The following is a 15,449-nucleotide window of genomic DNA, read 5'->3' on the forward strand; positions in this document are numbered from 1 at the left end:
TATCATACAACTGACAGATGTGAAATCAGGAGTATCTGTCTTCTGTTTTTGATCCACCTTTAAAGGAACACCACATAGTTTTAGGGACTACATTTTTATGCCCAAATAAACAAAACTCTCTTTGTTTTAACGACTGAATAAACGCACAAACTGACCTTAAAGGACAACACAGTTTCATACTGTTTTACTGTGTTCATGTGTGACGGACCCTGCCACATTTCTAGCTTCAAACATTGCTCTTCATCTGAGAACAGCTACTTTATATAAGTTATGGGGAAAACTAAATATTTCTGAGTTTGTGTTCTTACCTCATTAACATGGTAAATCTTAAAAGCCCCAGTTTGAATTTCCTCTCCAGCTCCGCACTGTGGCCCTTTAAGGTGGAGGACCAGCCGTCAGTGGCGGTGGTGTGTCGCTGGGAGGCTGCCCGGCTCTGGGTGGTGCTGCTCCTCAGGGGCGTGTCGCCACACCTGAGCTCTGCAGCGGCTCCAGGAGCAGCTGACATCTGTCAACAGGAGCCATCCGCGCGCTGTGCCTCGCCTTTACCTCCCCCTCGACTCTTTAAACGACCGGATAACCAGCGGGGAGGAGAAGGACAGTCCAGGCAGACTTCGCCCCCTGAACACCCTCCCGCCGGTCCTCCTCTGACCCTCGGTGCCAGACCCGGAGAGATGGCGAAGAGTTCCCCCAGAAAGTCTCTGAAGAACTTGTTCTCCCGGAGCGAGGCCAACCTGAGCGCTCCTCCTCCGGCGGAGAAGGATGCGGACAGTAACGCGGGAGAGAAGAAGAAGTTCAAGTTCCTGAAGTTCAAGACGAAGTCGAAGGGGAGCTCTGCCCCGGAGAAGCCGGCTAACGAGAGCCAGCAGGTGGCCAGGTACGCTCCAGAATCCTCCTCCTCCCGCTAGGTGTCTGTGTTCGTGCCTGTGCGTGTGTGGTGCGGCTTCATATGGAGCAGCAGCAGCAGCAGCAGCAGACACAGATGCAGAGCTGTGAACAGCCTGCAGTGCTGAGCACCTCAGGTTACCTCCAGGTGCTCCTGATTTATTGCCTCAGACTTCACGCACCTCTCAGCTGTGAAGTGATCCATGCTGATGTTTGGGGTCTTAATATCGTCTCTTGTGACTCTGATCACATCTTAAGATAACTCAGCAGTCAGTGCAGTCAACTACAGGCTGTTTAATGAGGTTAATGGTGAGTAAAATGAGATTTCCAGCCGCATGCCAGATCAGATTCCTGTATTCAGAGATAATTCAGTTGATAGTCATATAGATAGACAGCGAGTACAGCTCTGTCTAGACAGGACTGTTGAAAAAGGGGGAGGCTGTGAAGTCCATGAAATCAGTCAGTCCTCTCAGTCGTTATGCAACCGTGCAAAAGAGCAAATGAAATGTGCAGAAATTCAACTTCAGGCTCTAAAATTCTCCAGGGAACATGCAGTGAAATAGCTTCTGAACGGTCTCACAAAGTTTTGCAAGCAAAACAAAAAAAAGATATTGCAGCAATTTGAGGCTGCTACATCATATTTTATTTTGGTCAAAGTACATGATGAAATGTTTCTTGTGTTTTACTGATTTGATGAGACCAGCATCAATTCTGCTCATTTATTGACTTGAAAACCGGCTGCAATGTTTCAGTTGTTCACTCAACTGACGAGTGGATAAAAAAAAACAAAAAAAAAAAAAAACCTTTGGAATATCTATTAATCGTCTAAATCATTTATAATCACAACATATTCTCTGGCTGTAGCTCCTTTATGCGTTTTGGTCTTTGAATTGGCTGGCATTTTTCATAGGCTGACCTACGAGCATATTTTGACTATTTTATATCCACAAAGTTTGTGTGAATAAGGAAATAAGGGACCTCAATGTCATGTTACTCTCAAACAGGGGTGTTTTGATGTCAGCACTTGTATATTTCCTTAGAAAAACACTGGCTAAGACTTCTCTATCAGTGATATTGTCATTTAATTCGAAACTGTACACTGAAACACAGTATGATGTGGAACTATTGTGTTTTCCAGCTAATAGGGGCCGTCACAGGTCATCTGCAGGCTTATATTTTTGCATTAAAACATTCAGGCGATAGATAAATAATTCAGTGTGTTCCATCTCCTGTAGATTAATGCCAGAGGCCCTTACAGAGCTTTTGACAGCATCGGAAACAAAACAGCTGATAACCTTTGATATACCTCACTTTTTTTATGAACATTTCCAGGGATAAGAACAGGTTGATATGAATATTTGCTGTTTTTCCTGGTAGTTTATGATATTTAAGTGAATGTCTTTGGCTTCTGTACTGTTAGTTGGGCAAAGTAAGCAACTCTGGCAAAAAAAAAAAAGTACTATCTTTTCTAATTTATGACTCTAACCCATTGCATGCAGTGTTTAAAAGTAAATACTTAAATGTAAAAATCAAAACTAGCAATACCCAAAGCGACAAAGAAGAAGCTGCATTTATATTCATTTCTGTTCCTGTTTTTGTCTTCAATTAAAATTAAGAACCCGCTCAGTCGAAGATGATACAACCAGTGATCCCTGATATTTAGCAGTTAATCATCCGACTGAGCCATAAAGTCATTTCCCCAAAAAACAGAGCTGGAAACGCCATCTGTCCGACTGTGATATGCCCGTTTGTAAACAGTACAGGCTGCCTGACAAGCTGGACAAACATATGAACGGCTTAAGATTATGATCCTTCAACAAAGATCAGTGTTTCTGAATTGCTACAAGTAAATATTTGTGATTAGCTCGGTACAGTCCAAACAAGAGTAGGAATCAGAAGTGTTGATAGACCTGCTCTTCATACTGCTTTAGTTCATGAGTGCCTCTATCTGTGGTCTCACACTATGTAATTTAAAAGCTCTTGTGCTCGCCATACGACAAAATATAACATACAACTGGCTGCATGGCTAACTGAGCCAGTCAGCTAACAGCATCTACAGTAGGCAGCAGTTAGCAGGGATTCCGGGGATACGCTGCTCCATATTTGCTCTGAGTGTGAATCCGACAAGACGCTTCACACTGCACCGTTAAACAATCACCGTCGTGAATGACAATGTTCACGGATGAGGTAACGCTTACCCATGATGCATTCAGTCACGTTGCTCGCTTTCTCTCGTCACCCATCATTTTATGTTTTCCTGGAACTTATAACAACAAGTGGCTAAAATAAACACACCGTTGCCTTGAGTGAACTCACTGCCATGTGGGGATGTGGCCGTAATGATCGAGTGCAACCTCACCCGAGCAGGACGGAGACATGAGTAAACTAGAGCCTAGATACAGCCACCAAAAGGCCCAAGAGCCCCCGTTTTTTATATACCAGCAGTGGCAGACTTGGGATGTTTGGGGGTCAGGGGTGAAACAGAATTGCGCAGAAAGTTATGAGATATTTGTAGCGAAGATAGGGTACTTTAAGAGCACCTTAGAGGGCACTTTATCATGTTTTATCGAACATAACACTTTTGTGGAACAAATGCCACCTAAATGTCCCATCTTGCTGTGTTAAAGAAGTTGAGAAAACATTCCGGACCCCTGTCCCTTTATCCGGATCCTCACCAAAAGATAATGGGATCTATTCTGGGTCGAGACCCGTCCTCCATCCTTGTTTCCTGGAAACCTGTTCAGCATTTTTTGTGCAGTCCTGCTGACAAACCAACCAGCTTACCAAAAACAACAAACAGACACCAGTGAAAAGATAACTGGTCGAGATAATGAAATGTTCGGCATTTAGGCAGCGTCGTACATGCAGGAAAGAAGCATCGGACACTTTTAATGTAAAGTTTGGAAGCACTCAACACTTTTAACGTTGCCGTATCGCTCTGAAAAGTTGTAAACGGCACAGCACTCTCTTTAATAAGCAGAGGTGTGTGCACAAACACACAGATGGAGGCGGTTTGTTTATACAGGTCACATGCCATGACGATATAATCATGTCCTTTGTGTGGCTGCGTCGACCAGACAGGGGTTACATCTTGTGTTTGCACAGGGAGAAGAAAAAAAAAAAAAGATGAATGATGAGCTGACACTGCGAGAAACGCCTCAGCACACAAGAGCCGCACACAGAGGTTACACAAAACCCAACAGTGCATGGAGGAGACGCATCCAGTCAGGAAAATAAATAATAATAACAAGCATCAGAGTCCTTGTCAGTATCAAATTTCAGGTCAAAATGTGTCATTCCTCCTTAACTGAGATATTTTATTTGTTTTTACAAAATATGGTTATTTTTTTAATATATTCTTTAATTGTTGACACTGTAGATGGATGTCCTAGATCAGAGTTAAATCCCGACATAGACTTAAATCTGTTTCTGTTGTTAGTTACGGATTAAGTTTTAATCCTCGTCCAGCGTTTTATCTGACACAGACTTGAGGATTTTCACGGTGTAAGAAATGCATCTTCAAGTTATTTAGTTTGTTTTGACTCATCTCCTACAGTTCAAGGGGGATGTCAAAGTCACGACGGACGTATTTGAAACTATAGCAGCGACACACACAAGTCAGACACACCCGCAGTTTTAGTATCTGGTAGAAGAATTGTCGGGCTCCCTGAGCTGACTTGCGGATTAATGGAGGTACTGTTGAGAAACCGGCCCCTCCACATGCCTGCCGCACACTCATGAACCTACTAATCAATTACTCAAGTTTGCCACACATGGAGCAGCATTGTGCCGGTGCGTAAACGCGGCAACATCTTAGTCACAGTCGAAGGTTAGATGTCTCGGCTCAACCAGGTTTTTAAATATCTGACATAATTCAGAACAATTGAAAGTGAGTCACTGTATCACCAAACCTGTTGCCCTTTTTTTTTTTTTTTTTTTTTGCAGGAAGTGTAAGCAGGTTAACACTGTGGTTACCGCAGGTGACACACACACACACAAACACCTATCAGTATTGCATCCTGAAAATGGCACCTGCTCCTCCTTCTACGTCAGGACAGGTTCCAGAATGTATGAACATGCAAGCGCTTTTCATTGTATCTGTTAGATATGGACAGAATTTAATTTTAAAGCTAACATTATCGACAGAATGTTAAATAACAGCACTATTGAGATATTGGATATCTGTCAAGCCCCAGCTCGTCCTGTCTCGTACAGCCCTCCATAGTTACCTTTCTTGACATTTTGTGAGCTTGAGATGAATGAATCTACAAAATAAACTCACAAAATGTCAAGAAATTAAAGTCTCTCACTTCAATTTTCCCAACTAAACATACACAAATGTGGACTGTGCACCTTCTGGTTTCAGGTTTTGCTCTGCCTGAACTGAGATTAGCTTAACTGCCTCGTGAACTCACTGTCGAACACACTTCATTCAAATACGACATAGATTAAATAAAACTCACCAAAAGCGTCTATCCACAACAAATCCACGCTCTTCTCAACCGCTGCTTATGTCAAATTCTCTCTTGCTAGCTAATTAGCGAACATTAGCTAACTACAGCCAAGGATAACTAGCAAAACAGCAGCAGGCATCAGCTACTCTGTTGGTACATAATGTTTCTACCTTTGAATTCTGGATGCATTTTACAAATTACACCTTTAACTGCTGGACTCGTCCAATCTCTGTATCAGTAATAAATGCGAAAACAGAAGTTTAGCGTCAAACTCTTGCACATACGTCATTCTTCACAGTGAGGCCCAAACATTCAATTAAAAAAGTTAGAAAGAAAGTTAAAGTGAAGTTAGTTTTACTTCTGTCGCCTGCTGCTCATGTCTGCTTGTGATAAGCAGCTTCATGCTACTATAGAAGAAGATATTTGAATCTCCCAACCGAACTGTCGGCAAGTTGCATCATGGGCAACGTAGGACTCAGGGTTTCAACGAGGAAAGATGCATGGGGGGAAAAAGGCGATCTTGGGTTCTGCTGTGTAATTGTCCCATCTTTTAAAAAACATTTTGAGCTCAGTCATGTTGTAAAGGTGCAGTAGAGTTTAAAGACTGATGATGTGTGGGCTGAGGCTTACTGGAGTGAACGTATGAGCATAAACAAATACTTCTGTGGAGGGTGAATTGTAACCAAGATGCACACTAAGCCAAGCATGTGTCCTGTACATTACGTTTACATATTACATGACATTGTTTCCTTGTTATGTTGTGCTGTCAGGTGTAACCCATGCCTGGATTAAGTTCCTAGGCAATGTTGTCTTTGAGTGAACGGAGTTCCACATTTATCAGGATGGATGGCAGCTGCACAAAGCACAGGACTATGACAGCGGAGTCCAGCGTTTGTCTGTGGTTAGTTTTTTTTACAACAATAACACTTGAGTTCAGGTGGTAAGAAAGATTGTGACTTCGGCGACATGTTACAAATCTCATCGTCAAAACCATTGTCTCTCCCTTACCCGACCCATTATAGAGGCTGTCGCAAATTAGCTCAAAACAAATGTCGTTTGTGTGAGACAGATTGATGAAGCAGGACATTATATAGTGGTCAAATTAACCTACCATTGCTCACTGATGACAGACTATATCGCCCCAGTGTTGTTTTTTAAATGGATGACACAAACATTTATAGGTACACATCTGCGAAAAGCTCATATCAGTTGGGAAATCATTGTCTGGAATTCATCCCGGCAGCTTTTTGCTTTGCTTTACCATTGTGTGGCCGTTATCGACACACCAGGTTAAACAGCGGTAGTTAAAGACAGCTTTGTCATTAAAATCAATGGCTGGCTTCGAAATGTGAATCGGTGACCCTGCTGTCGAGTTAATTTTTTTTGTCCGTTCCATACGTTCTATTCTTCTCTCTCAGATAGAAATATTGATTCCGGAAAGATGCCGGTGAACCCTCGTTCAGCGGAGAGACCTCTTCTGTCTCTGCTAAACTCTACTCAGTAATTTATTGCCACGATATTGGAATTAGTGTGTCGCTTTTGCGCACAACATCATCTGATGCGAAGCGGTCGCGGAGTAACTGCACGCCTTTTACATTTTTTGTTCCGTCTTCACATGCCCTTGTTTGTGAGTTCAGAGTTCAGGAGCAGTTAACTGTCATCGGGCTTAGCTGCAGGGTGTCTTCCCACAGCTGCCAGAGAGCCATGATTATGTTTTATGATCGAAAACAGAGAGTGACGGTGAAAGCAGCATAGCAGTGTACCTTTTTTTTTCTTTATGAATGTATTCAAAGAAGAGTAGTTAGTGATGTGCACAGCATCAGCTAACTGTTGCACATAAAGTAATAGCTTTGTGCTCTGAGCCATTCAAATGCTTTTAACAACTTGTAATGGCTAAGTAGTCTACTAAACAGACTGTAAAATGGAGAATGACCTTAAAAAAGTTCTTATCCCATGTGTCATCCACCTTTAGATCGATTGTTTTTGTTGGTTCCCATTAGCTCATCCAAGGCTACAGCTGCTTTTCCTGGCATCCTTAAGTCCTGTTTATGCAGGTCACACACGCTTGAATATGGAAACCAAGATGCCAAGAAGGGCAACAGGCTTTGAGGCCAGGTTTCACAGTGGCCAATTCTTGTGATTACATTGTTACAAATTACGCGATGCACTGGGGCGCAAAGAAAACATTCAGTTGAATGAAATGTATAAAACACTAAAAGAGCCATTCAAGTTAGCACAGAAGAACCGGATACATTTATAGCTGAGATGTTGACCCATTTTGGCTTAACGCGCCACTGAGCAGCTTTCTTAGGAATGAACCACTTCATGAATGCAGTGACCAGGCAACACAATTAAAATAAATACAGTTTTGACCTGATTTGATATGATCAACCCCATTTTATTAACAGTTAACATTAAAAACAAGAAGGGACGAACAACACATTTCACATGTAGCTTCATCAGATTCGCTCCGACGTATTGTGACTGCAGTCAGGGATGATTATTGGTACTTTCACCAAATATTAAAACAATGAAAATGTGATAAATGGGAAAATGACCAGACGGGTTAAGATTTAGAACAGATGGAACAGTTGATGAAATGACATCACTTTACTGTAAGTCAGCCTTTCAATTAACACTAATACCATATCTTGATATAAAGATATCCACAATCAGACGATATCCAGGGTCATAGCTTGACAACGATATGTGATGAGCTCTCTCTGTAAGTCGATCGAGGCGTTTCCTACTTCAGTGCATCTGCATACATCAGACATGGCTTCGCTGTGAGCCGGTGTCTGTCGGTTTGTAGATAAAGATGCAAATGTCTTTTAAAGCGTTACACTTATGTCGCCCTCGCTTCAGCTCCCGCTGGCCTCTCGCTCTCAGTATTAGTCTTATGCAAACATCCTCACATTTTATTGAACAGCCAGAGAACGTACAGGCGGCTCTTTCATCCCTCAGTTACATCCTGTTGAACTTCATCCAAATCAAGATATTCTTCGGATTCCCCCCCCCTTTTTTTTTTTCTTTACTGAAGGACAGGTGTTGTTAGTTTATGGAGCGAAAAGGCTTTGTGTGTTTCCGGGTATTGTGGTTGTGTTGATATGTAAACGGAACATCGCCTAGGGACAAAGATATGACTCATCCTTTTATGATCTCTGGACATGATTTCTGACAACGATACGGCTCTCGTGTCTCACACTAAAAGGACGAATACGCTGCATTTGGAAGCTTTTTAGCTATGAAAAGTGTGTTTATACGTCTGTCTTTTAGATATAAGACCATGTGAGCCTGTCTCATTAGACACTTGTCACCTTCATGGCTACACAGGAAGGTCAAGTTCCTACCTGCACAGCCAACACGTGAAATGTTGTCCACATTTGTTATGTGTTTTGTTTCTGTTGGCTATGAACCGCAGCACTGCGATTAATGCTTGCGTGTCATGTGGCTTCCTGTTTGGCGTTTTAGTTGTGCAAAGGAAAAAAGCCTTTGTGTGTGTGTGTGTGTGTGTGTGTGTGTGTGTGTATGAAGGGACCTTTGTAATTTGTCCCATGTGTTGACACTTATGATTATTGATGGAGCCGCTCTGTTGACTCTGAAGCCCTCGCAGCCTCGCACTGACGCCCACGTATCGGGGCCCAAAAGCCTGTTGTTTCCACAACCAAGTGGACGGAGATGTAGTTAACAATCTTATTTAGGCTACCAGTTTCTTCAAAGTGTAGTACCCCGAGGAAGATTTACGTTCACCTGACGACATAATTCTCCTTTGTTCCACACAAAAGTCACACTTAAGATGGAACGCTGCTCTATGAAAAACAAAGTCCCCTTTCTGCTGAGCCGGTTCTGCTCCACATTCCCTCAGCAGTGATTCATGGTTTTCATTTTGCCGAGCAGCATATTTTCCCTCTTTTTAAGGAAGCACGGATGGCACTGCACCCACTGGATGACACATCTGTATGATATTCCTCATGCGCCACCTCGTCGCAGCTGAGTAATATGCCTTACGTGGGACAAAGATCTCCGAAATCAGAGTTTTATTTGTCTTGGGGATCCCGTTTTGTTCGTCTACGGTGGTTCAAACGTGCTGTTTATTCACTCACTCACCAATTCTATCTGATGTATTTTCAAACAGATTCTCTCCTAATGTCACATGCTGCACTCTGTGCCCCTCAGTGCTGTCGAGCCCAGTAAAGCTGAGGAGAATGGAGAAGCCTACGCCGGCAGCATCAACAAGAAGTCTATTCTCTACGCCACCGCACCCAGGTCAAAGGTCAGTCAGCCCGTTTACACTGTCGATCTCTTTCCACAGGTGCTTATTAAGCGAGATCAAACCCCAGGTGCACGGCTGCACCCGAGGGTGTAATTGAGGACTGTCTGCGGCTCGCTCTAAAAGCATCCTGAGGACTTAATTGAAGACGGTTCACACCTGCTCATTTTCTAGTCTAACACTTGACTGACCAATGATGTGGCTTTCATCGCTGTCTCTCAGTCAGGGGACAGACTTTCTCTTGTAAAGGGCTGGGCCTACATCACCACCCGACAGCATTGTCGCCATTTAAGTCATTTCCTGATGGTGCAGTTGAGCTGAAAAGAGTTTTGACTGGAACCCATTAAAGGGGAAATCCACTGATTCGACACATTTGACACATTAAGTCAGTTTATAGGTCTTGGGGATGTACTGCAGTGAAAACGTAGTATATCCTTCTTTCTTTAAAATACCTAGTGCCTACACTGAGCCTCATCTGGTTTCGTGGAATCTGAGTATCTGTTTGAAAAAAGATTGCCTTTAGTTTTAAAAGCAGACAGTCACACATCCGTACACCTGAGGGAGCGCCTCGGCACGTAAGGGATTAGAACTCATTAATGAAGTAAATGCCATGATTACGCCACTATAGCCGTGACTATAACTAATATGAAGATGGCAGCTCAACAGACAAAAGAGGATGGCTAATTGCCACACGGGCAACCAGTTTTAAAGGATATGCTCTGCCCTGCCCTGAAGTGACCCCCTTTAAACTAAATTGTTGCCAGCTTCCTCATCAGTTTGTATTGATGCCACAGCTTCAGTGTTTTCTGTAATATAGATTCTGAATGTAGAATATCTGTTTGTAAGCATTTTTACAGCACTGTACGCTGATTTGACTGATCGAGAATGTTTTGAGACAAAGATATTGATTGGCTGGGTTTACCCTTTTATGACGAGCCAAACTTTTTACTCTGGGGTGTCAAACATACGGCCCGCGGGTCCAAAACCGACCCCACTCTATGACTTTTGTGTGAAAGTGTGAAAAAAGATAATGCATTCCTGATACACCGCATCGATAACATGTGGTGCAATTCCAGATTTGTCCACTAGGGGTCAATGCTGTTGTCAAGCATTTAGGCTGCTTCATTCAGGAGCCACTGATCCAGACAGTCAAAAAGTAGACAAGTACAGGTGAACCGGTAGCTCACCTGGTAGAGTGTGTACCTCCACATACAGAGGCTGTGGACCAGGGCCCAGATTCAACCTGTTGCCCAGGTCTGCTCAACAACTTATTTAGAGGGCCAGATTTTAAATAACGGAAAGTGCCAAGCAGTCAGACTTTTACAAAGCAGGCCAGACTTTTTTTCTCTATGTGTTTTCACAATTGAAAAAATAAATATTATAAAAGGCGTAGGGGAAAAAAACGGGCCTCTTTATTCTTTTATTAGTTAAGTAGGTTGTCAGTTTGATTCTGCTTAAACAGCCTTATACTGAAGCCGCAACTGTCACGAGTCTGTCCTCTCAAGATCTAGAGAATGTTATCCCATCATCTCTGGAAAACGTTTGTTATTCAATCATAATGACATAAATAACATCATAACCAGAGTAAGCCCATAAACTAAACTGAACCTGATACTCCCAAACCTCAGAGAATGTTGTGTTCTCTTGCTCTACTGTCCGGGAGGATGATATTAGGTTGAAACTTGATTTTAGCCCCTGTGGCTAAAACAACACATGTCAAACGCATTATGGCAGCAGCTTTAAATGTAGATTCTAAACTCGATTTTGCCCCTCAGGTGTTTCACGTGCAAACGGTGATGGAGAAATCACTCAGGGTCCACATAGATGGATTAATTAGTATCGTAAGACTAATCGTGAATCAGGCCTGTATGTTTTCTTTCAGCATTCTAAAGAAGAGTCCGTAAACTTGCCTCAACAAGATTATTGGGGGGGCAAAAGTTGCTTGTCAAAAGATGAGTAAAATGTCCCCCAATTAGGTGACTTCAACAATGATGGTTTGCATTCCACCTTTGGTTCGTGGAATCTCCCGAGGGGTCTTTTTTGCATAACTACACTTACAGAGATTAAAAACAAAAGAACAAAGAAATAACCCTAACCCTAACCACCCCAGCCATCCATGGGACAGCACCCCCAGCTGCCAGACCGGAGGCAGCTCCCAGTCTGGCAGGCCCCCATGAGGAAACACCAGGAATTAAAAACTGACAGACTAAAACAGTAAAATAAAGCAAAAAGCATGGAAGCTAAACACAAGAGAGACTAAAACATAAATATGTAGAGGCTAAAAACACGAGAGGCTAAAACATAAAAGCATAGAGGCTAAAAACGTGAGTGAAAAAATCAATTAAAAGCCTGGTTAAAAAGGTGGGTCTTGACCCTCTTTTTAAAACTTCAACAGCCTCCGCAACACTGAGGTTCTCCAGCAGGCTGTTCCACAGTCGGGGGGCCATAACTACTGAAAGTCGCCTCCCTGTGCTTTATAAACACAATCATATTTGCCCACTGGTATTATTTGAGTCCCACTGGGACTCAATAACCTGAGTTGCACCCATATGGAGACACACAGCTGATATACAGGAGTCCCCACTAGAGGGAACCATACCTCAAAGAATAACACACAACACAGTCTGCTCACAGTCACTCATGGTTGCTGCATACTTTAAGTACCACAGTGTAGAGGTACTCTGTTGCATGTGAAAGGCATGCATTTGAATTGTTATTTGAGGAAAATAATAAAAGCAGAATGCAGAATGGCATATTTCAGAAAAATGTATTGTAAATAATTTGATTATGATCATTGATGGATGAATGTGTTCATCACCTGAAAGTGTTTAACTGCTTTAGATAGTTTGTGCTTCGTAACTTGTGAACCAGTAAAGTTTCATCCTTATCCATAAATACATAGATTAGGTTGGTTATATTTGATTATATTTGTATTATTTAACTAAACCTGCCAAAGAGTCAGAGTCAGAAATTCCTTTATTAGTCCCGCAAACGGCTAAATTTGTATGCCACAACAGCCAAAGGACAGTTCAATATAACAATAACCAAAAATAAGTGTAAAAAATAAACAATATTATAATGAGTTAAGATGAAGAGCTAGAGCAGAAATAGAAACAGAATTGTATATACATAATATGTACTAAAGTAACGAGTGGCAGAAAAATTAATTTACTTTGTCTAAAGTACAACTGCTTGAAAACTGAACTTACTCGATTTTATTTTCATTTCATTTGACCTTTATTTGATAAGGACAGACACATTATACATGGACAGCTGCACAGCAGTTATCCAGTACAGATGCATCACACTTGATCCTGTCATTAGAGGGGCCTTACTCCATCCAGCAGAGGGAGCCAGAGCTTAACTTAGCAGCAGCGTTAGAGTGAAGCTCAACTGTAATCCATTGATTTGTTAGAAGCAGCATACAGAGAAGCATACTTTTTTGGAGTATGCAATAAACCACTCTGTGTAGTTCATGGTCGCCATGATCGCTCAAGGGGATGCATACATTCATGCAAGAAAAGTACATCTAGAATCACGCAGGATGGGACTGAAGATCATTGAACACTGTGATAATGAGCCCAAACGCACCACCATAGAAGAAAAGATTCCTATTATCTTTTGTTTTGCAGCGTGAGTCACTGATGGTCAAGGTGTAACTGAGACAAGGAATGCCACGGGTTCCTGTTTGTTTGCATAACTGTGCATGTACAACAACAGCGAAAGGGGATAACAACACATCTCTCCACTGTGCAGATAGGGAGCAAGAAAAAGGGTGTGTGTGTGTGTGTGCATGTGTATAAAGCTAAACACTTAGAAAATGAACAGATATGATGAAAATAACGTAAAGCAATATACAGGGGAAATCAACGGACAATCATAGAAACTGTACGTTCTGTGAAATCAAGAAAAAGTTAAAACTTATTAAGTCAGGAGTGTCATCAAATATCATTTACATGGTGCATTTATGTCACCGGTAATAACACAACTGAGTGCATTAGGATCCTTTTCCACTAATCATCATGACTAGTAATTCTCATGCAGCCACCCAACAGCTGCGGTTTATTGACTTACCGTGTAAAGGCATGTCGTGTAGTCAGTTGTTTGAAACGTTAATATAGAAACTTTAGCCGGTTAAAACGGGCACTGTGGTTATGACTGACACTTAAGAGGAATTGCATTGTCAGTGCCAAAACATTGTCTAACAGTGGCCCGATCGCAGATGAGTCTTGAGTCTTGCCTGTGAATTCAACTTGCCATTTTTCCTTTTTCTGTTAGCACCATAATCTCGCTCTGATTTTTAGAAAATACAGACCCGATGGATTTTTTGTTTCCGTTTATGATAAATGTTATATTTGTAAGACAAAGACGGTTACCCCCTCTTTCAGAAGTTCCTCATAACTTTATATGAATCTGGCAAGTTTTATCGTTTTGATGTATGTTGATGAGGTAAATGTTGATTGCACAATCTAATGGCTATGAAGTAATGACATAATTGGTGATTAGATTGTTTCCCCTCTGCAATTTTTTTAATTTTTGTTGAAATTTCCGGGTGAAAATTACGGTCGACTGGTGATATAGTCAGGTTGGCACCAATTCCATCTGCTTTCACGTCTCTATTACAGATAATATGATTTTTTTATTGGTCGGTGTTACTCTGAGGAAGACGGAAATGATCCGGTTGTTTTTACAACAGAAGCGCCAAGAATAATACAACTTTATTACACCTTCAGGTTTCCACACAAAGGACGTGTGCATAGGACTGAAATACTGGACCCACAGTGATGATGAAAACAGAAATTTCACTTGTGTTCTGATCCGCCGCCAACTTGATATATTAGCTTTGTCTAATGTAGAGTTACCCCGTCCCACTCCCCTGCAAACACAACTCCACTTCTGATTCTGGCACTTTCCGAAACTATCGAGTCAGAAGAAAGAATTCAAGCGGGCACACCCAGTTTTAAAAGCTGGCAGATGGCACTGACACACAGACAACCTCATGTTCCTTTGTCATTTGTCACCTCGCCTCAACAAAACATCCAAATATGATCACCAGAATCGCACCGCCTCCATTTTTTCCATCGATGTCTGTCGGCGTGATTGGTATCTTTTTGAAACGGGAGGTGTGGGAGCACCTAAGATTTACACTCATCTCCATCACTTGAGTAACGATAATGACACAGTGTGAAGAAATGTAGACGTCGCCTTTGTCACTTATGACTTGTACCTTTTTAAAAATGTTTCTACCCAAACTAAGCAGTCGGCCCCTGAAGATTGCATGATGTTATTTGCTACACATCCCTCATATACTGTGCGCTAGGTGCTACAGTGCACAAAATGGAACAGGAAGTTGCGTTTAAGTTGTTTATTTTCATTCCCAGCACCTTCACTGCATCATGATGCCAGATTTAGTGGATCGTGTTCTACCAGTCCTCCATTTTTTTGAAGGGCGAGGCAGCTTTTTAATGCTTGGAATGAAGTTTGGGTGTCAACCGTTTTTCTTATTTAAATGTGCATGTACTCATCAGCGTGGTGGAATATCCTCATTCTTACCACTGAAAGAAGTGTGTGGAGGTTTTCTACTGAACCTCTGACATGGCTTTAAACATTGTTAGGTATGTTTAGTATGTTTGTACAGTTTACTCTTTTTATGTTGTTGTGTTCCGGAAGTTTCTTTTTTGGAAGGCAGTGATTCTGGAGAAAGATAGTTGATCTCATTCCAGGTTTGTCTTGATTGGTTGTCAAATACCGACGCTTTAGGTTGGTGGCTTGCCAAGCTAAAGGGTTGGTACTTGGCAGAGAATTGCTTACAGGACCCATTCAGTATTATTATTCACGATCAT

The 15,449-nt window shown here is 42.0% G+C and overlaps 1 protein-coding gene across 4 annotated transcripts in view; it reads left to right on the forward strand.

Annotated features, from left to right (window-relative positions):
• The first annotated feature begins 308 nt into the window (after window positions 1-308).
• Window positions 309-15,449, forward strand: part of LOC119016931 — a 48,620-nt gene continuing 33,479 nt past the window's right edge. For 2 of the 4 annotated variants that reach the window (XM_037093301.1, XM_037093302.1), the window contains exons 1-2: window positions 309-874; window positions 9,513-9,609. In XM_037093301.1, coding sequence (XP_036949196.1) covers window positions 318-874; window positions 9,513-9,609 — 654 coding nt within the window. In that variant the 5' untranslated portion in view covers window positions 309-317. Of the gene's footprint in view, window positions 1,192-9,471; window positions 9,610-15,449 lie in introns of all 4 variants that reach the window. The other 2 variants (XM_037093303.1, XM_037093304.1) reach the window with 2 other exon arrangements.

This window comes from Acanthopagrus latus, chromosome 3 (genome assembly GCF_904848185.1).
Source record: "Acanthopagrus latus isolate v.2019 chromosome 3, fAcaLat1.1, whole genome shotgun sequence".
Taxonomy (NCBI): domain Eukaryota; kingdom Metazoa; phylum Chordata; class Actinopteri; order Spariformes; family Sparidae; genus Acanthopagrus; species Acanthopagrus latus.